This window comes from Haliotis rufescens, unplaced genomic scaffold (genome assembly GCF_023055435.1).
Source record: "Haliotis rufescens isolate VD_foot unplaced genomic scaffold, xgHalRufe1.0.p SCAF_26, whole genome shotgun sequence".
NCBI lineage: Eukaryota > Metazoa > Mollusca > Gastropoda > Lepetellida > Haliotidae > Haliotis > Haliotis rufescens.
The window spans coordinates 2,519,985-2,545,098 of record NW_025963957.1 but is presented as its reverse complement, the minus strand read 5'-3'; the positions used below and the strand labels follow the sequence as shown (position 1 = coordinate 2,545,098).

At 42.1% G+C, this 25,114-nt stretch overlaps 1 protein-coding gene across 1 annotated transcript in view; it reads right to left on the bottom strand.

The window, feature by feature from the left end:
• LOC124141426 overlaps positions 1–25,114 on the bottom strand; it is a 41,566-nt gene that overhangs the window by 12,016 nt on the left and 4,436 nt on the right. Inside the window, exons 2-4 of the mRNA XM_046509434.2 lie at positions 12,261–12,344; positions 5,082–5,240; positions 1,833–1,953 (exon numbers count right to left, since the gene is read on the bottom strand). Of these exons, the coding sequence (XP_046365390.2) occupies positions 1,833–1,953; positions 5,082–5,240; positions 12,261–12,344 (364 nt within the window). The remainder of the gene's footprint in view (positions 1–1,832; positions 1,954–5,081; positions 5,241–12,260; positions 12,345–25,114) is intronic.

The following is a 25,114-nucleotide window of genomic DNA, read 5'->3' as shown; positions in this document are numbered from 1 at the left end:
CAGGTCGGGAACATCAGGAATTATGCCACAGTGTACATGTACCCATTGAGGGAATCGCACCCAAACTGGCTGTTGTAGTGGACCGTTTCAGAAAATATTCATCTTCCGAAAGTCCCACAAATTACTTGCTGTGAATCTCAACGACTATAGACATGCGACGGCCGATTTCACGTAGGCTGTGATTGGGCGACAATAAACATAGAATAACCTATCATAATGAATGTCGATGTCTCGTAGGCTGTGATTGGACGATAATAGATATTGAATAACCTATCATAATGAATGTCGATGTCTCGTAGGCTGTGATTGGACGACAATAGATATTGAATAACCTATCATAATGAATGCCGATTTCTCGTAGGCTTTGATTGGACGGCAATTAATATAGAATAACCTGTCATAATGAAAACTAATAATGACTGCGTGAAGGTTGTGAAGTGTAATGTATGAAGTATAGTCCTGCCACCACAATTAACATCAGCAGACCAGCTTGATAGACTTTTACAGCCCCAAACAAAATTTCATGGTGTTCTTTTTCAATTGCATTCAAGGACGGTCCGCGTGCCTCCCAATAGCCCGACACCGTACAGATGAACCACATTTTTTGGCCGTCGCTTGTTTCTGCGCGAACCCACAGTGGAACCAGTTTAACAATGACCGTCCGTTTACATACTGGCCCCCGTCTCTTCATATCACAATATTAAGTTGACGACGCGCCGGTCACCAGTTTATGTGTTTCATTCATCCTGAACAGCTCAGCTGAGAAGAGCCTTCAAAGTAACATACTTAAGATACTGATGACATACAGACTCCCATGCCATGCCTACAATTGTTATAAGCACGGCGCTAGTTTGGCAGTCTATTTCAACAGATGTGTGGCATTCTTTCGTTTCGCTCTTATTCCTGTTCCTGTTTTTCCAGGTGTAAGTTGGTTTCCAAATTGGAGCAAAGATATTTCCTTTCTATCAACATCCGTGTATTTGTATTGTCATCAAGTTTCAGCTGTTTTCAGCTTGTATCGCCTGTATAGTTATCTGCCACTCAGGGCACAGTTTAACGAGAAACATGTTGACATGCATTTGACAAAGTTTATGAATGACAAGAAAGAAAGATTTAAAATGTAAAAAGAAACAACTGACAATATTAAAAATAGAACATGCTGTACACAAAAATACAAACCGCTTGTTTGAATCTGGGTTCAATTCCTTGAATCGCTTAGAAAAAAAGTAAGCCGGCCCGGGAAATCAGGGGAAATGGAGAAATGTTTCACACTTTTTTTTAGAGAACAACGTAAATGACTTGAGGAAAGAACTGAGACGAGATTGATTTTGTAAACTTATTGAATAGTAACAGAATGAAAGCACACATATTGTGGAAAACAAATGTGCCCCAAATTACAAACGAAATTATCTGTAATAGCGAACTGCCAATAAACTGGTTGGGCCGTTACGGGTGAGGGAGTTCAGGTTTTTCGCAATATTGCGGTCTTATCACGGCGACAGGACATATGGTTCTCAGTGGGGAATCGAACCCGGGACTACCCCACCACCCTGTCCCTTATGGCCCCCAATAGTGCATTTGTTGTATAACGCCACACTCAGCAATATTCCAGCTATATAACGGCGGTCTGTAAATAATCGAGTCTAGACCAGATAGTCCAGCGATTGACATCATGAAGATCGAACCACGCAATTGGGATACGATGACATGCATCAACCAAGTCAGCAAGCCTGACCACCCGATCCCGTGAGTCGCCTCTTACGACAAGCAGAGTCGCCTTTTTCGACATTTATCGTTGAAATGAGAAGTGAGTATATCAGTCGTAGACATACCCAGGTTCACTGATGTAACGCACGTAATCCTTGTCTTTAGCTGTCTTTTTCTTAAACTTGATGCACGTGTTCAACTCAATCTGTTTGATGGCACGCTCGATCACGTTCTTGGAGGCGGCACCTGGAAGCAGAATGACCGGGAATAGCATGAATGAATGAATAGTGTTTTACGCTGCATCAGCAATTTTCTAGCTATTCGCGACATCAGGAATAGCAAGTACCGTACATACCATGAGTTAAGTATACAGGTATATACAGCTTAACATACACTTCGAAGACAATAAACACCGCAAACTATATACACTGCCGGACAAAGTATGCATTTATGTTTGATGGCAGCTCAATATGAAACAAATAAGAAATGGTTATTCGATGGTGATGTATTTGATACGTGTTTGTAAATATTGTTTTTGTCAAATCCAAAGTATATAATTTGTTTTGCCCGGCAATTAAGTTCCTTATGAAATAGCCATTTTGAAAACATCGTATTCTGTTTACAAAGTGACTTACTGATTCTCATATACAGAAACCTAAGATACTAACGACATGTTTAAACTATTCCATGACAATATCTATAGGTGAGGTGAGGTGAGGTGAGGTGAGGTGAGGTGAGGTGAGGTGAGGTGAGGTGAGGTGAAATGGGCTTTAATGCCGCTTCCAAGATTATTGCACTTGCGTGCGTGCGCGGGTGTGTGTGTGTGTACTAGTCCGGACTGATGCCGATTTAAAGTGCTAAAGTACTTTTTTAGTCCACTGAGATACCATGCTGCAGTATAACATCAATACCCCACTCAGACACAGTATACTGACCCTGAGCGACCAGACCTTGTTTTAGCCCCTTAATGCTGAGCGCCAGACAGGGTAACAACAAGTACTATTTTTAACGTACTATGACACGGTCGAGGATCGAATCCCGGACCTTCCGCTCTCCGGACGGACGCTCTACCATAAGACCACGGAGGAGGTCGGCAATATTGATAGGACTTCCCCCTCAGTTCCTTATCTCGTTCTTGCCATCAACATGAGATCAGTGTCGCATGTACATACATGTACACTGCCGAGCGACAGAAAGTATACACTTAACATTCCCACTTCACTCTGGGTATTACTGTGTTCTGTAAAATTTCGACCCCCCATGTTCCTTGAGAGGTCACTCATACTCATTGATATGACGTCATGTGCACGTCATCTGGTGTGAGATACTCATTGATATGACGTCACGTGCACGTCATCTGGTGTGAGATACTCATTGATATGACGTCACGTGCACGTCATCTGGTGTGAGATACTCATTGATATGATGTATGTAATATCTCCTATGATCCCCGTATGAAATACGTCACCATCGAATAACTAGTTTGTGTTTGTTTCATTTTTAGCCACCATCAAACATGGATGTATACTTTCGTTTGACCGATATTTTATTTCCAAAATATGTATGGGCGTTCGAAATATATGAAAATACAGAAAGGATGTTGATTAACGCTTTTTAAGGTGAAAATATAGATTTCCATTGCTAAGTGAATAATTCCGATAACTCTTGGACCCGCATCGCTCACGTCTGGATCCCTGGATGGAATGGGTCTCAGTATCCCGCACATGCCTCAAGAGTCGCGAGGGGCGGTCGGGTAGCCTAGTGGTTAAAGCGTTCGCTCGTCACGCCGAAAGCCCGGGTTCGATTCCCCACATGGGAACAATGTGTGAAGCCCATTTCTGGTGTCCCCTGCCGTGATATTGCTGGAATATTGCTAAAAGCGGCGTAAAACCATACTCAAACACTCACAAGACGTAGTTCATTATTCCTTTAAGTGGAATAACAGATCTGATTACTTTATGTTAACAGCTACTTTTCAGTTGCCTGACGGCGTGTACCACATACACATGAAGCAGCTTCTGAATTGTATCATAACAAGGTTTCCGCTTCTTCTTTCCAACTTTTCGCTCCCATATATTAGGGTACTCTCAGCGATAAATTAACACGGGTAATCTTATCCTAACAGCACGGTGGCCCAGTGACCACAAGGCGCAATTTCGTATTCACATCCCTTTCCTGTGCCAGGATCCGCTGGTCCTGAGTTCGAGTCCGAGATTTTCCTCGATAATGATCCTGTCAGCACAATACCCGTGGTGCAATATTGGTGAACGTCTGCTACCAACGTTACGTTCATGTGGTTGACACGCCGTGCTTAACTGAAATGCTGTTCAAAGCGTCGTTAAACCAAACTCACTCACTAACTTCGGAGCTTTAACATTGGACACAGTCAGGCTAGGCTATGGGACAAGGTCAGCCCTGAAGTGGGCGGTGGGATAGCCTAGTGGTTATAGCGTTCGCACGTTACGCTGAAGACCCGGGTTTGAATCCCAACATGGGTACAATGCGCCCATATCTGGTGTCCCCCGGTGTGATATTGCTAGAATATTGCTAAAAGCGGCGTAAAACCAAACTCATTCATTCAGCCCCGAAGTGTCGGCAAAGACATCGATACAGCTTGTCTCAGATTTCTCTGACACCGCCTAAACCTGTCACTGACTGACGACTCCACACAGCGAAATGTTTCTTCACACTTCCTGTCTTTTTATTCCCATCACATTTAGATCGAGTTACGCATTGATGTGTCTAAATGGAATGTTTACTTGAAGCTATGGTTTTACATTCTCTTAAATGTTGAGCAACATGGTCGGCATGGTAAGGGAAATAATAGTATCTGAAGCCAATAAACAATTCATCTGGTTGATATGAAGGCGGCCGCCAGTTGGCATAAATACACCCGGTTGAACAAACCTTGACCGATTTAATTCATAGCGCGGATCGGAATCTCAAGTAAATGTAAGTTTTTGTTTTGTTACAGACCTCATACTTGGGATAGACCCAGTGCTTTGTTTGATGAAACTTTCAGAACGTGTATACTGATACTTCAAGCATCCAAACACATTCCCAGGTTTGTTTGTTGTTCAACGCCGCACTCAGCAATATTCCAGTTATATGACTGGGGTCTGTAAATAATGCGGTCATGACCAGACAAGCATAGTCGCCTGTTAGGGCAAGCATGGGTTGCTGAAGACCTTTTCTACCCCGGATCTTTACGGGTAAGGAAAGAAAGCATGACGTTTATAGTCCTGGTGTGTCACCGTATACGTCTTTGTCTAAGACCTGCAACGTGTTGGGCTAGCCTTCTACATCAAGCTGACACGCCGTTACAAAAGTGAAATAACGGCTTTAAAACCAAACTCGCTTCTTCTCTTACTCACTTATTCCTTCATCCATTTTGTAGGGGATGATGGCATCCTTCCACAGCTTGTTCCGTAACCTCATTGTGGCGCGTTTCCTCCGTCTCCGGGAGTCGGGGTAGATGAAGTTCTCGTCATCCTTCTTCAGGACGATGTCCCCCTGGTAGAACGGAGTGCCCGCTGAGGACAGAGGACATTGGGTAACGTAAAGTGGTTGTCGTGAGAGGACAATTGAAATAGTGGACACAAGAAGGCAACTGAGATGTTTGACATAAGAGAGTATTTGAAAAACATTTGTATTGTTATCATGAAAGAAGTGAGGTAGTTGGCATAATTGGACACTTGAGAGAGTTGACAAATGAGGTCAATTGAGATGGTACAGAAATAGGACAATTCAGATGGTTTACAGTATGAGGTGGTTTACAAAACCAGATGGGGTCCTCAGAGGACAGCTGAGCTTGTTGACATCAGAGAGCAACTGAGATGGTCGTTAGACGAGGGCAGTCGAGATGGTTTCGAAGCGGGCACATGTAAAATGGTTGATATATAACAAGACAATTGTTGATATCAGAGGACAATTGAGATTGATGACATCAGATGACATCAGAGGACAATTGGGATTGATGACATCAGAGGGCAATTCATAATTGAATGACATCTGAGGACATTTGAGATTGATGACATCAGAGGACATCAGAGGACAATTGAGATTGATGACATCAGAGAGCAATTGAGATTGATGACATCAGAGGACATCAGAGGACAATTGAGATTGATGACATCAGAGGGCAATTAAGATTGATGACATCAGAGGACAATTGAGATTGATGACATCAGAGGACATCAGGAGGCAATTGAGATTGATGACATCAGAGGACAATTGAGATTGATGACATCAGATGACATCAGAGGACAATTGAGATTGGTGACATCAGTGGGCAATTGATAATTGAATGACATCTGAGGACAATTGAGATTGATGACATCAGAGGACATCAGAGGACAATTGAGATTGATGACATCACAGGACATCAGAGGGCAATTGAGATGGATGACATCACAGGACATCAGAGGGCAATTGAGATTGATGACATCACAGGACAATTGAGATTGATGACATCACATGACATCAGAGCGCAATTGAGATTGATGACATCAGAGGACAATTGAGATTGATGACATCACAGGACATTTGAGATTGATGACATCAGATGACATCAGAGCGCAATTGAGATTGATGACATCAGAGGACAATTGAGATTGATGACATCACAGGACATCAGAGGGCAATTGAGATGGATGACATCACAGGACATTTGAGATTGATGACATCAGATGACATCAGAGCGCAATTGAGATTGATGACATCAGAGGACAATTGAGATTGATGACATCAGAGGACAATTGAGATTGATGACATCATATGACATCTGAGGACAATTGAGATTGATGACATCAGAGGACATCAGAGGGCAAAAGAGATTGATGAGCTCCGAGGACATCAGAAGGCAATTGAGATTGATAACATCATATGACATCTGAGGACAATTGAGATTGATGACATCAGAGGACATCAGAGGGCAATTAAGATTGATGACATCACAGGACATCAGAGCGTAATTGAGATTGATGAGCTCCGAGGACATCAGAAGGTAATTGAGATTGATGACATCAGAGGGCAATTGAGATTGATGACAGAGGACAATTGAGATTGATGACATCAGATGACATCAGAGGGCAATTGAGATTGATGACATCAGAGGGCAATTGAGTTTGATGACATCAGAGGGCAATTGAGATTGATGACATCAGATGACAATTGAGATTGATGACATCATATGACATCTGAGGACAATTGAGATTGAGGACATCAGAGGGCAATTAAGATTGATGAGCTCCGAGGACATCAGAAGGCAATTGAGATTGATGACATCAGAGGACAATTGAATTGATGACATCAGAGGACAATTGAGATTGATGTCATCAAAGGACATCAGAGGGCAATTGAGATTGATGACATCAGATGACAATTGAGATTGATGACATCAGAGAGCAATTGAGATTGATGACATCAGACGACAATTGAGATTGGTAACATCAGAGGACAATTGAGATTGATGACATCAGATGACAATTGAGATTGATGACATCAGAGGGCAATTGAGATTGATGACATCAGAGGACAATTGAGATTGGTAACATCAGAGGACAACTGAGATTGATGACATCAGATGACATCAGAGCGCAATTGAGATTGATGACATCAGAGGACATCAGAGGACAATTGAGATTGATGACATCACAGGACATCAGAGGGCAATTGAGATGGATGACATCACAGGACATCAGAGGGCAATTGAGATTGAAGACATCACAGGACAATTGAGATTGATGACATCAGATGACATCAGAGCGCAATTGAGATTGATGACATCAGAGGACAATTGAGATTGATGACATCACAGGACATTTGAGATTGATGACATCAGATGACATCAGAGCGCAATCGAGATTGATGACATCAGAGGACAATTGAGATTGATGACATCACAGGACATTTGAGATTGATGAAATCAGATGACATCAGAGCGCAATTGAGATTGATGACATCAGAGGACAATTGAGATTGATGACATCAGATGGCATCAGAGCGCAATTGAGATTGATGACATCAGAGGGCAATTGAGATTGATGACATCACAGGACATTTGAGATTGATGACATCAGATGACATCAGAGCGCAATTGAGATTGATGACATCAGAGGACAATTGAGATTGATGACATCAGAGGACAATTGAGATTGATGACATCATATGACATCTGAGGACAATTGAGATTGATGACATCAGAGGACATCAGAGGGCAAAAGAGATTGATGAGCTCCGAGGACATCAGAAGGCAATTGAGATTGATGACATCATATGACATCTGAGGACAATTGAGATTGATGACATCACAGGACATAAGAGGACAATTCAGATTGATGACATCACAGGACATCAGAGGGCAATTAAGATTGATGACATCGCAGGACATCAGAGGGCAATTGAGATTGATGACATCAGAGGACAATTGAGATCGATGACATCACAGGACATCAGAGGGTAATTGAGATTGATGAGCTCCGAGGACATCAGAAGGTAATTGAGATTGATGACATCAGAGGGCAATTGAGATTGATGACAGAGGACAATTGAGATTGATGACATCAGATGACATTAGAGGGCAATTGAGATTGAAGACATCAGAGGGCAATTGAGTTTGATGACATCAGAGGGCAATTGAGATTGATGACATCAGATGACAATTGAGATTGATGACATCATATGACATCTGAGGACAATTGAGATTGAGGACATCAGAGGGCAATTAAGATTGATGAGCTCCGAGGACATCAAAAGGCAATTGAGATTGATGACATCAGAGGACAATTGAATTGATGACATCAGAGGACAATTGAGATTGATGTCATTAAAGGACATCAGAGGGCAATTGAGATTGATGACATCACAGGACATCAGATGGCAATTGAGATTGATGACATCAGATGACAATTGAGATTGATGACATCAGAGGGCAATTGAGATTGATGACATCAGAGGACAATTGAGATTGGTAACATCAGAGGACAATTGAGATTGATGACATCAGAGGACAATTGAGATTGATGACATCAGATGACATCAGAGGGCAATTGAGATTGATGACATCAGAGGGCAATTGAGTTTGATGACATCAGAGGGCAATTGAGATTGATGACATCAGATGACAATTGAGATTGATGACATCATATGACATCTGAGGACAATTGAGATTGAGGACATCAGAGGGCAATTAAGATTGATGAGCTCCGAGGACATCAGAAGGCAATTGAGATTGATGACATCAGAGGACAATTGAATTGATGACATCAGAGGACAATTGAGATTGATGTCATCAAAGGACATCAGAGGGCAATTAAGATTGATGAACTCCGAGGACATCAGAAGGCAATTGAGATTGATGACATCAGATGACAATTGAGATTGATGACATCAGATGACAATTGAGATTGATGACATCAGAGGGCAATTGAGATTGATGACATCAGAGGACATTTGAGATTGGTAACATCAGAGGACAATTGAGATTGATGACATCAGATGACAATTGAGATTGATGACATCAGAGGGCAATTGAGATTGATGACATCAGAGGACAATTGAGATTGGTAACATCAGAGGACAATTGAGATTGATGACATCAGAGGGCAATTGAGATTGATGACATCAGAGGACAATTGAGATTGATGACATCACAGGACATCAGAGGGCAACTGAGATTGATGACATCAGAGGGCAATTGAGATTGATGACATCAGATGACAATTGAGATTGATGACATCAGAGGGCAATTGAGATTGATGACATCAGAGGATAATTGAGATTTGTGACATCAGAGGAGAATTGAGATTAATGACATCAGACGACAATTGAGATTGATGACATCATATGACATCTGAGGACAATTGAGATTGATGACATCAGAGGCCATCAGAGGGCAATTGAGATTGATGAGCTCCGAGGACATCAGAAGGTAATTGAGATTGATGACATCAGAGGGCAATTGAGATTGATGACAGAGGACAATTGAGATTGATGACATCAGATGACATCAGAGGGCAATTGAGATTGATGACATCAGAGGGCAATTGAGTTTGATGACATCAGAGGACAATTGAGATTGATGACATCATATGACAGCAGAGGACAATTGAGATTAATGAAATCAGAGGACATCAGAGGGCAATTGAGATTGATGAGCTCCGAGGACATCAGAAGGCAATTGAGATTGATGACATCAGAGGACAATTGAGATTGATGACAGAGGACAATTGAGATTGATGACATCAGATGACATCAGAGGGCAATTGAGATTGATGACATCACAGGACATAAGAGGACAATTCAGATTGATGACATCACAGGACATCAGAGGGCAATTAAGATTGATGACATCGCAGGACATCAGAGGGCAATTGAGATTGATGACATCAGAGGACAATTGAGATCGATGACATCACAGGACATCAGAGGGCAATTGAGATTGATGACATCAGATGACATCAGAGGACAATTGAGATTGATGACATCAAAGGGCAATTAAGATTGTTGACATCAGAGGATAATCGAGATTGTTGACATCAGAAGGCAGTTGAGATGGTTGATGCAATAGGACAGTCGAGGACAAGATGATGTTAGAGGACACTTGAGATGATTGATACAAGAGGACACTTGAAAGAGTTGACTCAGGAGGAAAATTGAGATGGTTCGCATCAGAGGACAACTGAGATGGTTCAGATCAGAGGACAATTGAGATGGTTCAGATCAGAGGACAACTGAGATGGTTTACATCAGAGGACAATTGAGATGATTCAGATCAGAGGACAACTGAGATGGTTCAGATCAGAGGACAACTGAGATGGTTTACATCAGAGGACAATTGAGATGATTCAGATCAGAGGACAATTGAGATGGTTCAGATCAGAGGACAACTGAGATGGTTCAGATCAGAGGACAATTGAGATGGTTCAGATCAGAGGACAATTGAGATGGTTCACATCAGAGGACAATTGAGATGGTTCACATCAGAGGACAACTGAGACGGTTCACATCAGAGGACAATTGAGATGGTTCACATCAGGGGACAATTGAGATGGTTCACATCAGAGGACAACTGAGATGGTTCAGATCAGAGGACAACTGAGATGGTTTACATCAGAGGACAACTGAGATGGTTCAGATCAGAGGACAATTGAGGTGGTTCAGATTAGAGGACAACTGAGATGGTTCAGATCAGAGGACAACTGAGATGGTTCAGATCAGAGGACAATTGAGATGGTTCACATCAGAGGACAATTGAGATGGTTTACATCAGAGGACAACTGAGATGGTTCACATCAGAGGACAATTGAGATGGTTCAGATCAGAGGACAACTGAGATGGTTCAGATCAGTCGACAATTGAGATGGTTCACATCAGAGGACAATTGAGATGGTTTACATCAGAGGACAACTGAGACGGTTCACATCAGAGGACAATTGAGATGGTTCACATCAGGGGACAACTGAGATGGTTCACATCAGAGGACAACTGAGATGGTTCAGATCAGAGGACAACTGAGATGGTTTACATCAGAGGACAACTGAGATGGTTCAGATCAGAGGACAATTGAGATGGTTCAGATCAGAGGACAACTGAGATGGTTTACATCAGAGGACAACTGAGATGGTTTACATCAGAGGACAACTGAGATGGTTCAGACCAGAGGACAATTGAGATGGTTCAGATCAGAGGACAACTGAGATGGTTCAGATCAGAGGACAACTGAGATGGTTTACATCAGAGGACAACTGAGATGGTTCAGATCAGAGGACAACTGAGATGGTTCAGATCAGAGGACAATTGAGATGGTTCACATCAGAGGACAACTGAGATGGTTTACATCAGAGGACAACTGAGATGGTTCAGATCAGAGGACAATTGAGATGGTTCAGATCAGAGGACAATTGAGATGGTTCAGATCAGAGGACAATTGAGATGGTTCACATCAGAGGACAACTGAGATGGTTTACATCAGAGGACAACTGAGATGGTTCAGATCAGAGGACAATTGAGATGGTTCAGATCAGAGGACAACTGAGATGGTTCAGATCAGAGGACAATTGAGATGGTTTACATCAGAGGACAACTGAGATGGTTTACATCAGAGGACAACTGAGATGGTTCAGATCAGAGGACAATTGAGATGGTTCAGATCAGAGGACAACTGAGATGGTTTACATCAGAGGACAACTGAGATGGTTCAGATCAGAGGACAATTGAGATGATTCAGATCAGAGGACAATTGAGATGGTTCAGATCAGAGGACAACTGAGATGGCTTACATCAGAGGACAACTGAGATGGTTCGCATCAGAGGACAATTGAGATGGTTCACATCAGAGGACAATTGAGATAGTTCAGATTAGAGGACAATTGAGATAGTTTAAATCATAGGACAATTGAGATGCATTACATAAAGGAAATCGTAACTTACCTTGATTCAAATAATAAATATGAAAAAAACCCTGTATTAAACGTGTATGTGGCTTCTTCCTTACTCCAGTATCAATGGAAATAAGTCAGAACGTGAAGCGAAGGAAACGGAACCACGCCTACCTGTGCCCCTCGGCCTTTGGGACTGCGCCTCTCCCCCATCTGCCCGGGGGTCGGAAAACGTGCACAAAGACGGTGGACAGACCCCTGCAACAAAGACACGTCGACTGGTATTGTTTGTTTGTTGTTAATATTCCAGTTATATGACGTAGGTCTGTAAATAATCAAGTCTGGACCAGACAATCCAATGATTGACACCATGCGCATCGATCTACGCTATTGGGATACGATGACATGCATCAACCAAGAGCTTTTATGTAAAGGTGTCTGAGTTTATATAACATTCTGAAAACCTTCTTTTCTATTTGCAACGGTTTCCTGAAACGTCTATCGGATTTATGCGTAACTGAAAAATGGCTTTGTGGGTAAGCGTATAGAAGTATGCATGCCAAGTCACATTTGGTCTAGTAGTTTCGATAGTTTGTTAGTTGTTGAGTTTTAGTTATATTAAGACCCTGAAATGCATGACATTTGCCATAAAGTTTACTGCAATAACTGGAGAGAGTTGTCATGACTGAATGTGTCCTTTCATGGACAACGTTGACAGATAGTGTAGTACTACTACGCATTCTAATTATATACAAACAACAGAGTAAGACAATTTTAGCATTCAAACCCTTTGGAAATGCCCAAGTATCCTTTTCTTATCGTTATGGATGGGTTGGTCAGCTTCGGTGAATAGGTTGTTTGCGTGCCATTGTACCTCCACGACGTGGATCGATGCTTATAGTGTCAATTTCTAGTTTTCCTGGTCAAGTCTCGATTATTTACTCAAGGAAGACACGTAGCTGAATACAAATTAGATGTTGGATACAGCTTTGGATTAGTTGGTATTTTACTGAAGAAATTGTGTTGAATTAACATAGTCCCTTACATGTTAGTGAGACGGCGAGACGAGCGAACGCTTTAACCACAAGGCTACCCGACCGCCCCTAGTTTCTTACAGGTTTAATAAGCCCGAATATATGTACGTCACCCATTTTTGTTGTTTAAAACCCCTAATACGTATTACCTTAATTTTCCATTAACAATTTTTGTAAGTTTTTAATGCTGATATCTATACAACAGCGTCCATTTAGTGTACTGTATTTAAGAGTGAGAGTTCCCTTTTAGAGATTTCGAAATTAATCATTTGAATATGTTCATTAAATATTTTGGGGAAATTATTCTATTGTAAATGAAAATTTGACGAACAAAGAGTTTGCCGCCGTGTTGATGCATCGCATCAAATGTTTTCTTGTTTATATTAGTGGTGTGTGACGACTGCAGCGTATTCTTAAACCAATTTTAAAAGACACAAAGACTTGGCATAGTGTACAAACACAACGGATGTAATCTCCGCTTTAACTACTTACACGGGGCCACGGGTGTGTCTTAAGCACATCACCTGTTCTACCTGGTGTATGTAGGTCATACCTCATGTACACGTGTGTCCTCACAATTGTAATTTGACCCCACACATTTGTACAATCATGTTTCAAAGTATGCCACTGGTTGTCTAATTTGAACGAACACATTCCTCCCTGACATCGAATTACACCTAACAGAAGTACGTGAAAGGGTACACTATGCTCCAATGAGAGCAGCCCAGCTGATAGGGAAGGGACGCTTAATTGCCCATGGAAAATTGAGGCTAGGTGTGTTGATTCTGGTGAATATGTATTCATTATCCGATTTGTAACAAGTTGAGTCGCATGACTGAAATATTTAGACTTGTAAGGATGTAATTATTGTGGAATTCAAGACATGTTTTTCAAGCCTAATGGATGACCAGGCGTATCTTCACACATTGTCACGCCCATCATATAAATGGGAAAATTTCCGTTTTATAAAACGTATAATTTGAGTGTGCTGAATACGTGGTCTGTATGTTATAGAAGTAAATGGGGTTTTTTTTATAAATGTTTTCATGGAAAACAAAACTGCATGGCATAGGAGGGACCCAAATTAAGTTATCTTATCACACACCTTAATCTGTAACAAGAATTTCTTGTATTTCAAATTGGGTAATTAGCGGCACTTGAGCTAAAATATTAGTCACAGTCCCATGACACAATGTACGATAACAATCAACGGGATTAACAAGATGACGAAGATTAAAAGAGATAAACGATTTAAAAACACTGCAGTACTTAAAACATCACAGATTCATTATACCACATCCATCGTCAGCCAGTCTGCCCCCTTTAGGTAATGGAAGCTGATGGGTATTTAACGCCGTACTGCAATGTGTCGGTCTATCACAAATTGCCATCTACGTAATGGGTGAAAACTGTTATATTGCGTTGCGAGTTTCAAATTACGACTTGTTGAGACACTTGATGGCCTCCCTCCTTAATAGTCATCATGTATGGTTAATTGTGGAACACTCCTACACACAGGGCTCATAGTTTAAGGTAGACAACACTAAATGAGTTCTTAAGAACATTTCTTTTATCTTAACCAAGTAGATGGCGCATCGCAGGTTACATTTTAAACTGTTGTAATGGTTTGGAAGTTTGAAATACGTCTGTCTTGAACAGTTGTTGTCAAAGTGCGAGGCTGCCAAGGCTTATAAGCATCAGTTTTAGTGGGAGGGAGTTTAGTTTTACAGAAAATAATCCTTGCGATATAATCAAGTTTACTCTCTGCATATTTGTGTATACATGTTTTTACTTGCTCTTGTATGTACTATTGATGTCCATAACCTACTAGCCGTCGTCAATGGCGCAGTGGTTTTAGGCCCACATGTCTCTGTGCAATGGGCCAGTTGAACAAAGCGATCTTAGTGCACAATCTATCATAACTACCATACTATAACATTGACTTGTGACAGCAGTAGCGCTGAGGTCGCTTCGTGGAATGGGTTCCAGACCGGATCCCAGATCTGTTGGTCGGGGTGAAGGTCACAAACTCGCTCTGAATATTATTGCCCATCTTTGTCAGCACTGACCCCAGGCTGGTGGGTCTCCTGACACTGGTCAACGTCTAGAACCTGCGTCATTTTATGTTCCTCCTATATACATAAACTCAAATTGCTACGACCAGATAAGGATAAAATAATATGTCTTAAGAAGTACGCCTGGTTGGCCTTGTATCTGTTTGTTTGTTTGTTGTTTAATGCCGCACTCTGCAATATTCAAGCTTTCTGGCGGCGGTCTGTAAATAATCAAGTCTGGGACAGAAAATCCAGTGACTGACATCATGAGCATCGATCCACGCAATTGGGATACGATGACACGCATCAACTAAGTCAGCAAGCCTGACCACCCGGTCCCGTTAGTCGCCTCTTACGACAAGTATAATCACCTCTTACAGCAAGCATGGGTTGCTGAAGACCTATTCTATCCCGGAACTTCATGGGTCTGGCCTTGTGGGAGCTGTGTTCGTATGTTAGCACTGAGTGGAATAATTTGGTTCAACGCAGCTTTGAACCCTAATCCAGTTATTGTTCATTATGTCATCTTGACGTGGGATGAAAGCCCACATAAATATAAGACTAAGACGTTTATCACTTTTGTGAAACCCACCAGGGAAAATATGGGATTTTTATCGAACCCACAATCTCAGGATTTTGGCACGCCCAAAAGACTCAACTGTGCACATTGCAACGACTTGGCCACCCGTTCGTTCTCCCCTACCTAGACTTGCACAAGTCTCTAAGGCAATACTTATTTGTTTAAATTACAATTTCCTGATTATGTAAATAATTAGAACACATTTTCCCTATAAGAGACCGAAGTCCTCACTACTGTCACATATCTAGACTTGCCTATTAGGAGGTAAGAATTACTTCACATCCATGGACGTTTCTTTAAGTACAGCCTTGGAGCAAGGCTATCCCCTACCCTACCCAGATACCCAGACAATTACAGTATCGACTGTGTTATAATAGTTCACACACGGCTTTCCGTTCGCAATATATGCCATGTCTCGAATGTGGAACCTCACCGCAATGCTGAATAAACATAATCAAAATTCCTTTCTGAAAGAGTCTGATGTATGATGTCTCCAGTCAACAATGCAACCACCGAAAGTCAACATTGTGATAACATGCAAGGTCGCCCGTACCCGTTCATCGAATGACTATGTATACACGTGAGCACATTGATATGGAGGGCTTAACCTCGACATTACAATAACCCGCACCGGGACCTTTTCACATCTTTATCAAAATAAATTAGGTCGCACAGCCTTTACGGAGTTCAAACCACGGACAAATGACGCTGTCGTTGGTGACACCACTGACGCTGTTTCGACCCTTAATGAAGTTGGGGGTACAGGTGGCCCAGTTGTCTGATGGAACGACGTGCAGAGTTGCGTCCCTTAGGCTTGCAAGAAATATATGATCGTTTGTTCGAATCCCGGTTCGATCTGCTACGATACCTGTGCTCGAGGGCTTCACAAGAGTGATAAACATATAAGACCTGCGTTACTTCCACTCAGCTTGACGAGATATAACTGAAATACTGTTCAACGCGGCGTTAAGCCAACCTCACTCACTCTTAAAGAGGCAGTCACATTCTTACACCTCGAATTCAATCTCGCTTATCCAACCGTTCGGATTCATTGGATATCTGTTATCTGACGACCGCCTCCGTGGTCTAGTGGATAGAGCGCTTGCCTGGAGAGCCGAAGGCCAGGGTTCGATCCACGGCCGCGTCAAAAAAACGTTAGAAGAAGGTGTTTGTTGTTACCCTGCCAGGCACCCGGCATTAAGGGGATAAAACAAGGACTGGTACGCTCGCAGTCAGATTACTGTGTGTGTGTGTGTGTGTGTGTGTGTGTGTGTGTTAGGTTTCCATGCGCGCGCGCACGCACGCACACACGCACACACACACACACACACACACACACACGTCGCTATATGAGAGCAATAATCCTGAACGTGACCACATCACCATCTGTTATCTTACACATAAGCAATATGTACTGAGTTGAGCCGGGCGGTATCGACACGCTATATTGATGCCAACACCCAGCTAGTCATATTACAAAGTCCTGAACATAGCAGATATGTCGGATGCTAGAAAGCTCCTCGCAATTTAATAGTTTAACAGCCATCGTTTTTAGTTAATATTATCTTAGAGACACGCCTCTTCTTAATATGTTATGCTTCGGGATACTCAGTATTTTCAAGGTTGAACTAAGATTTGGGTCTTGTTGAGGAAGAATACTTAATTAGTTTTTCACATTTTCCTTACAGCGATGTTCCCCACTTGTTAAAGGCGGACTACGTTCGGCGTATAGTCTTCTTGTAGGACATTTCTTCCGTTGTGACGTAATTCTTTTATATCCCCAGAATAAATAAATTCCAAGTGATTCCATGGCATTTGGTTGGCAAAGTAAGCAACTTGTTTGGTGTTTATGTTTCCAAGGACCAAAAACAATTACGCCCGCCCACTAGCGAACAACAGTTTGCTGATTGGCTTGTACTAGAGCGAGCGGGGGAGTGTTGTATCATTGCGCTGAAAGATTCTTTCTCTATTAATAATTAGATAAACAATCTGAGGTTATCAATGTCGACTTCTTTATTTATGAGAACTGCTTTCAATATTGTGGACACTTTGCTCAATCCGCACACGCTTTTAGGTTTATACCTCCATAAACTCGCAACATATTGAAGCTAGTTCCTCATTGAACAGATCCTCGGATCACAACACGAGGATCCGTTAACACTCATATGTACTTGACCGCCTCCGTGGTCTAATGGTAGATCGTCCGCCCGGAGAGCGGAAGGTACGGGGTTCGATCCCCAGGCGCGTCATACCAAAAGACGTTAAAAGATGGTACTTGTTGTTACCCTGTCTGGCGCTCGACATTAAGGGGCTAAAACAAGGTCTGGTCGGCTCGGAGTCTGTATACTGTGTCTGAATGGGGTATTCATGTTAAACTGCGGCATTGTATCTCAGTGTGCTAGCACTATAAATCGGCATCAGTCCGGACTAGTACAAGCAGCCACACACACACACATACACTTGCATGCACGTCGCTATATAAGTGCAATTATCTTGGACGCGACGTTAAACCCCATTTCACCTCACCTCATACAGTGGTGAACGTTGAAGAGTTATGTACGCAAGGGTAGACGTTTACTACCCACGAACACCGTATGTTGCTGACAGCAGATCCTGGCACAAATAAGGGCCACAAACCATTAACACCGTAATGGCAAGACAGCAATATCATGAAGGTCAAGTAGGTGCACACATGTGATAACTTCTCAATTATTTTTATACAGATAAAAAAAAAAATGCGGTAAAGAGGGTTTGGGTGATCCTGGCACAGTCAGGCTGGCTAACCTCAGGGCTCATCATCAGCTCAGGGCCCTTGCTCCCTCTACACGCAGCCCAGACAGCGAATGGGACTTCTCCAAGGAAGCGCTGCCTAGTCAAACCCACAGATGACTTTTCGGAGAATGTGAAGACTCCCCAACACTGCAGCCTTCTGCATTACCCAGATTGTCAGAAGGGCTGTATTCCTGGCAACAAACCCGGATACCCTCCCAATGTCAGTCAACAGATTGGGAGGTACCAAACATATGGCACAGAGAACAACGGGGAGTCGGACAACTTGGTGCTATGGATGCAAGCGTGACATTTCGTAAGCGAGGTCAGCATATTTGCCATGTTTTTCCTGAATGTTGTCAATCACATTAGTGCCAAAAGGGACAGAGAATCCAATGATACATGATTTATCAAAACGGACAAGGTCAGGCTAGACAGGTCTGAGGCTGTATATGGGCCTATTCCAAAGAATTATCATTTTCCATGACGCCCTCTACAACTTGTGGGTCGTACAATGGATGTACCATGGATGGACCTCTGAGTCAAAACCAAAAGCATGGCGAAAACAGTAATAAAAAGATCCACCCATGACATTATGTCGCTTAGGATACTGTGTTTGTGCAACAGCCTAGCATCCACTGGCAATGTGATGGACAGTCTCATTATTTTTTTGAATAATCTACATTTCATATTTACATCTTGATGCAAAATCACACTTTGACGGTTTCTGACTGGTCCTGAGCAGCGAACGCAGCGAAAGCCTTCTGTTTCACTATTCAGGCCAGCCGACTTCATCCAAGCAAAGGACTCTGAAGGGTTGCTTTTCTTCTCAAAACACTGCACATAAACTCGATGCAATGTTTGATCAGAGAGCCTTCCCTTGAGTCAGGGCCGATTTGATATAGCACTTCGCTTGGTTGACACACATTTCTGTACCGTCCAGCAGTACAGAACCATCAACAAAATCAACATTGACATTGAGATTATGTCCCATATCCTTGGGTTGTTTAAGAAAACGTGGAGTGCCTTGTTTTCATTATGAGTCTTGACTTGCTTCACAAGAGGATCAGGCAAATAAATATGTGCAAAAGGTTACAATATAAATATTATTAGTTGTTGTGTACCCCCCAATACAGTTGGCATGCCAGAAACACAAATCTCCTCGCGCTTGTTGCTAGCAAGACAAGCCCCGCGCTGCATGACCCGTTGTCCCGGCCAGGTTATACCCGGTACCCATAGCATGTACACGCTGGTCATTGCTCAACCTGATACCTCACACAGGACATCACACTACTTCCTAGAGGCGCCAATGTTGGTACACAACACTATTGTTTACAAGCTCATATATGATAACATTCAGTACCAATTAGCTTATAAGGTAGGGTTTTCCCCGGCGGCTCTTTGTATGGAAGCGTGTTAGTGCCACAGCCTAAAAATAAATTATACTTTCATCTACGTAAATGATATTTCTCACATCTTCGTAAAAGATTCTTTCATCTACGTAGAAGAAAGTATCATCTGCTATCGAAGTATCACCCTTTGTAACAATATTTTCTCGAGTAATCTACAATAGTTCCGGGTCAGTTACATGTAACCTCTGACTTAATTAATAATGACCGAAGTGTTTGACTTTCTGCCTTGACTTGTCTTTATTGAGGTACTATCTAAACATGAATCTTCATTTCAATGTGTCCATGTTACCGAAGAATGACAGTACGCACTCTTGTACAGCCATAACAAAGAGAGGAGAGGAGAAACTGTTCTCCAAACTACAAAGAAACAAACACATATAGGTCATTATTCAAATTTTAAGGAAAATTATAAATTAACTGTAACATGGTTTAAGTCGGAGTAATCACTCGAATATGTTGAATTTCATGATTTCTCTATTACTGAAATAAGGTTTAAGAGGTAAGACGTGAATATGATGGAGTGAGAATCACTCAAACTATAAAAACTATATCAGACCAATCCTCGTCATCGTGCTTTGGAGCACTGAAGGTACGATTCTGCAGTTTGTGTTTTTAACTTTGGGCTGATAGTAAAATACGGAAACGGCCAAATGAAAATAAACAACCAACATGCTCCCAAACATTTAATTAAATTAACAGAAATTAAGTAATCACCTTTATTTAAAATATAAATGTTTGTTTAAACTAGTATCCAACTAGGATCGCAATATCACTGTCTGAGTAACGACACGTAAGATTATTAAATAACATATAGTGTATTCTACATGCATGTAGATGAAAGTATCATCTACGAAGATGTAAGTATCATCTACGAAGATGTAAGTATCATCTACGAAGATGTAAGTATCATCTACGTAGATAAAAAAAAAGTATGACTGTAGCACTAATACGCTTCCATACTTTTGTTTAGATTAAGGGATGTATGTTTTCAATAACTAGGGTGGCGGTTTGATAGTTTAGTGGGACACGCGTTTGTTCGTTTGTCTGAAGATCTCTGTTTCTTGTACCCATCAAACTGCTATATAGGACATGAAGACACAGTCATGTGCGAATTCACACCAAGACATTCCCACATGAATGTACATATAATGTCGGTGTGGCCGGTGCACGCTTCATGAACCACTCATCAATAGCGGTTCCAGAGCAGAATGGGTCCCAAAGTGACTCTTTCTTGTCAGCGCTGATTAATGAGGATCGGGGAGTTACAGTGTGGGACCTGGAGGTCATAGGTCAACAAACACTGAAGTCAATTGAGCAAAGTGTTACGCTTTAACAAGTCAAACAACTATGCAGCGGTCTGCGACCTTTGAGAAATGGACAAACTTGGGAACGTGCAGTGACCAAGAACTTGCAGAAAAGTGCTTAACACTAAAGGTCATCCATAAAGATATGAGTACAGCATTAGGAAAGGATGTTCCTTCCTATGCCACCGTAAAGGATTAGGCAGGATTGGTTATTATGGGGCCGCGGTAATATAAGCTGCAATATTACTGGCTGTGGGTTAATTAGTGTCGCTTTTAGAAACATCACAACTGTTTTGATAGTTGTTTAACGCCGCACTCAACAATATTCCAGCTATATGATGGCGGTCTGTAAATAATCAAGCCTCACATCATCACATGTGTGTCGTAGGACTATAAAGCTCAGGCGGTCAGGCTCAGTAACTTGTAGATTGCTCCCTATTAACAGGTCGCCTTAAAACGGAATGCATATTGATGACTGCCGTGTCAAACTAGATTTATCCGAGAATTATCCGAGATATTGTAGTTCTTTTGTTTTTTTGTTGTTGTTTATTGCACTCAGCAATATTCCAGCTATATGACGGCGGTCTGTAATAATCAAGTATGGACCAGACAATACAGTGATTGACATCATGAGCATCGATCAACGCAATTGGGATACGATGACATGCATCAACCAAGTCAGCGAGCCCGACCACCTGATCCCGTTATTCGCCTGTTACGACAAGGATAGTCGCCTTTTACGGCAAGCATGCGTTGCTGAAGACCTATTCTAACCCGGATCTTCACGGGTCAAACACAACAACTGGAAACAAAAGAAAAGGACAGCACACACCCAACGAACTAACAACAAGGCTATCACATCGTCCTTCGTGGCCAACCTTTCGCCGTCTTATCAACCTTACAATGTTGATTAATCATTGACTACATCCTTCACATTTCATTTAGACTTCAATATATAAAGTGAGTGAGTGAGTGAGTTGGGTTTAACGCCGCTTTTAACAGTATTCCAGTTATATCACGGCGTCTCAGCTTTATGTGGGAGGAAAGCCCGAAATGATGCAGCTGACTTCGGTGAAACCAACGAGCACGGGTATGATGCTGACAAACCTAGAAAAATAATCGGGGCGACCCGGGATTCGAACCCACAATCATAGGTTTCTGGCGTGGCCAAGGGACGCAACTCTGCACAGCGAATCGCGGCGCCTTAGACGACTGGGCCACCCGTGCCCCCTTTCAATATATAGAGCAATGCCAACAGAAGTTTCTTATCGTTTAGAAGTGTTAACACGAACACGCTCTGCTGCCAATGTAAAAGCACAAGAAGCCTTATATCAAACATATAGGATTCCAACTGCGAGAACTGATTTCCCCTGATGGTTGCACTGGCAGACCCAGGGAGACCTAACCCCTGTAGCCATGTGTTACAACAGCTGTGTGGAGTTAGCCGGTAGAGTAGGTCGTTGTGCACCCCCAGCCAATGAGGGAGGCAACTAGTTGACCTTTAATTCTCACCTCGAGTCTCTCAAGTAGTTCCTGCTGCTCGGAGGTTTGCTTCTCTCCGTATTGACAAATTCAACCAATTCGAAATGTATATTTTTGAAAAAGAAATATTCGAATTTTAGTGAGTGAGTGAGTTAGGTTTAACGCCGCTTTGAACAGTACTTCAGTATATATATAAGCCCGAAGTGGTACAGGTCATAGACGTTTACCACTTTGGTCAAACCCACCAGAACTGGTATGGTGCTGACAAATATAGGAATATAATCAGGTCGAACTGGGATTCGAATGTCCTCCAAAGGGCACCGCAAACTGTTGTAATTTCAGTGAGTGGGGAAGTGAGTGAGTTTTGTTTTGCGCCATTTTTAGCAATATCCAAGCAATAGCACGGCGGGGGACACCAGAAATGGGCTTCACATATTGTACCAATGTCGGGAATCGAACCCGTGTCTTCGGCGAACACTTTGACCTCTAGGCTAACCCACCGCACCTGACACCAGAAACATCTACCGTGACATGCTGCATGTGGTCGGTGTTCGAGCCTGGAACTGACAAACCAAGTTTGGATGGCGTGAACATCAGTACTAGTATTACTGGTACGTCGAGTATGCTATTTGTTACAATGTTTTCAGTAATATCTCGAAAGGCAACATAAAGAATAGGTTTCACAAAATAATACAAACGTTGGGAATCGAACCTGGGTTGTCGGCGTGACGAGCAAGCCCTTCAACCACCAAGCTAAAGGAAAGAAAAGGAGGAGACAACAGTTCCTTTTTACTCTACGCTACGATCGAGCCCAGGAATTCCAGCCAAGTTCGGCAAGGGTGGAAACTGGACTTTTAAAGTCAGTTAACTCTCTTGCCTCGGGAAGATGAAGAGATCTATGCATATAATATGTTGTTATGGATATTTTTAGGTACAGGGTATGTAAATATACATGATAGCAAATAATATATATTCTATTTGGCCATGAATAACGAATTCAATTCATGAATGGTTACGGTTCGATTCACCGAATACGCGAGTGAATCGTAACAGCCCTAATATTTACCATCCCCAAACACACAAGCGTGATAATCTCTTTATCATATAATGTCATCCTTTAATTCTGTGCTCGAAAATCTCTTCCCATCTCTCGCAAACATTACCTAAACATTGCTGTTTGCATGTTTTCCTGGAATGTGCGTATTAATATATATTACGTCAGAGGGTAAGTGATGTGTCAGTCGGACAGTGGCAGTAGCCAATATAGTTCCAACTGAAACCTGTTTCTTATTCAGTGGCGTAACTACATTATATGCAAAACATAGAGTAACTGCCCTTTATGAAAGAAAAGCTACTCTAACCCCAGTCCATGAGACGTCACGGCCACGGTCAGACGTTGTTGACAGTCGGTCTGTCCTGTCATATCGTCAAGAAGTGTAGTCAGATGTACACACAGCGACAAAACGAAACAAGATCACAATTCGAACATATTTCAGCCAAATCCGACTGTTTTAATTTGTGGAAAAGGTTCCAAGCCGCAGAGGTCTACAAGCACAGATATGGCTAATGATCCCGCTTGGTTAGGGACCTCGCCAGATCGTTTTTAGATCTCCTGAGTTGCAAAAACTTGTAAAATGCATTAAGCACGTAACAGTTAGAAACTGGTGTTCAATATATTAGACTATTCTTTTAATAATGATAGCAATTATCCCAGGAGTCTCTTCAGATTCCCGAGGGTTAATTCTGACTCGATCGCCGAATGATAGGGACGACGCCATGTTTGTTTATTAAAACTGAAAGTAGTCCCTACTTGACCTTTGATATTAGCATCTCTATCAGCATATGACCCAACGGATACCGTTTTTATCCGTTCGGTTTATTCTGCCGAGAAACCTATCCATTATATGACAGAACATTCTTACTGTTTGTTTGTTTTGTTTTCTAACTGTGGTGCTGCACGCCATAACGCCATGAGTCCATGTATTATTATTACATAAGTATGCGAAAGTCTTTCTTAAGATTCCACAACACTTTTTACCATATATTTTAAAGGAGTGTTTGCGTAAGCTCTCGGTGTAAAACCAGTACAAATATAATATTATGCATAACAAGAAACATGATACATGACTCATGTGGATGCACACGGAATTAAACATGGGGCCAACCACGAGACGGTAGAATGTTTCAGTACGGAAATTTGAGAATTTTTTAAAGAGAATAACGTGTAGGAGACATGCTTTGAGGGTAACTACGAAGCGAGGTCATCTGGGTGCGAAAAACACACAATAACACACTGGCCAAGTAGGGTCGTGTTTACCTTGCCAGGTGTACATATACATGCTAATCAGCTGTCCCGAATACACCAGGAACTCACGGTGACGGGCGGCAAGGGA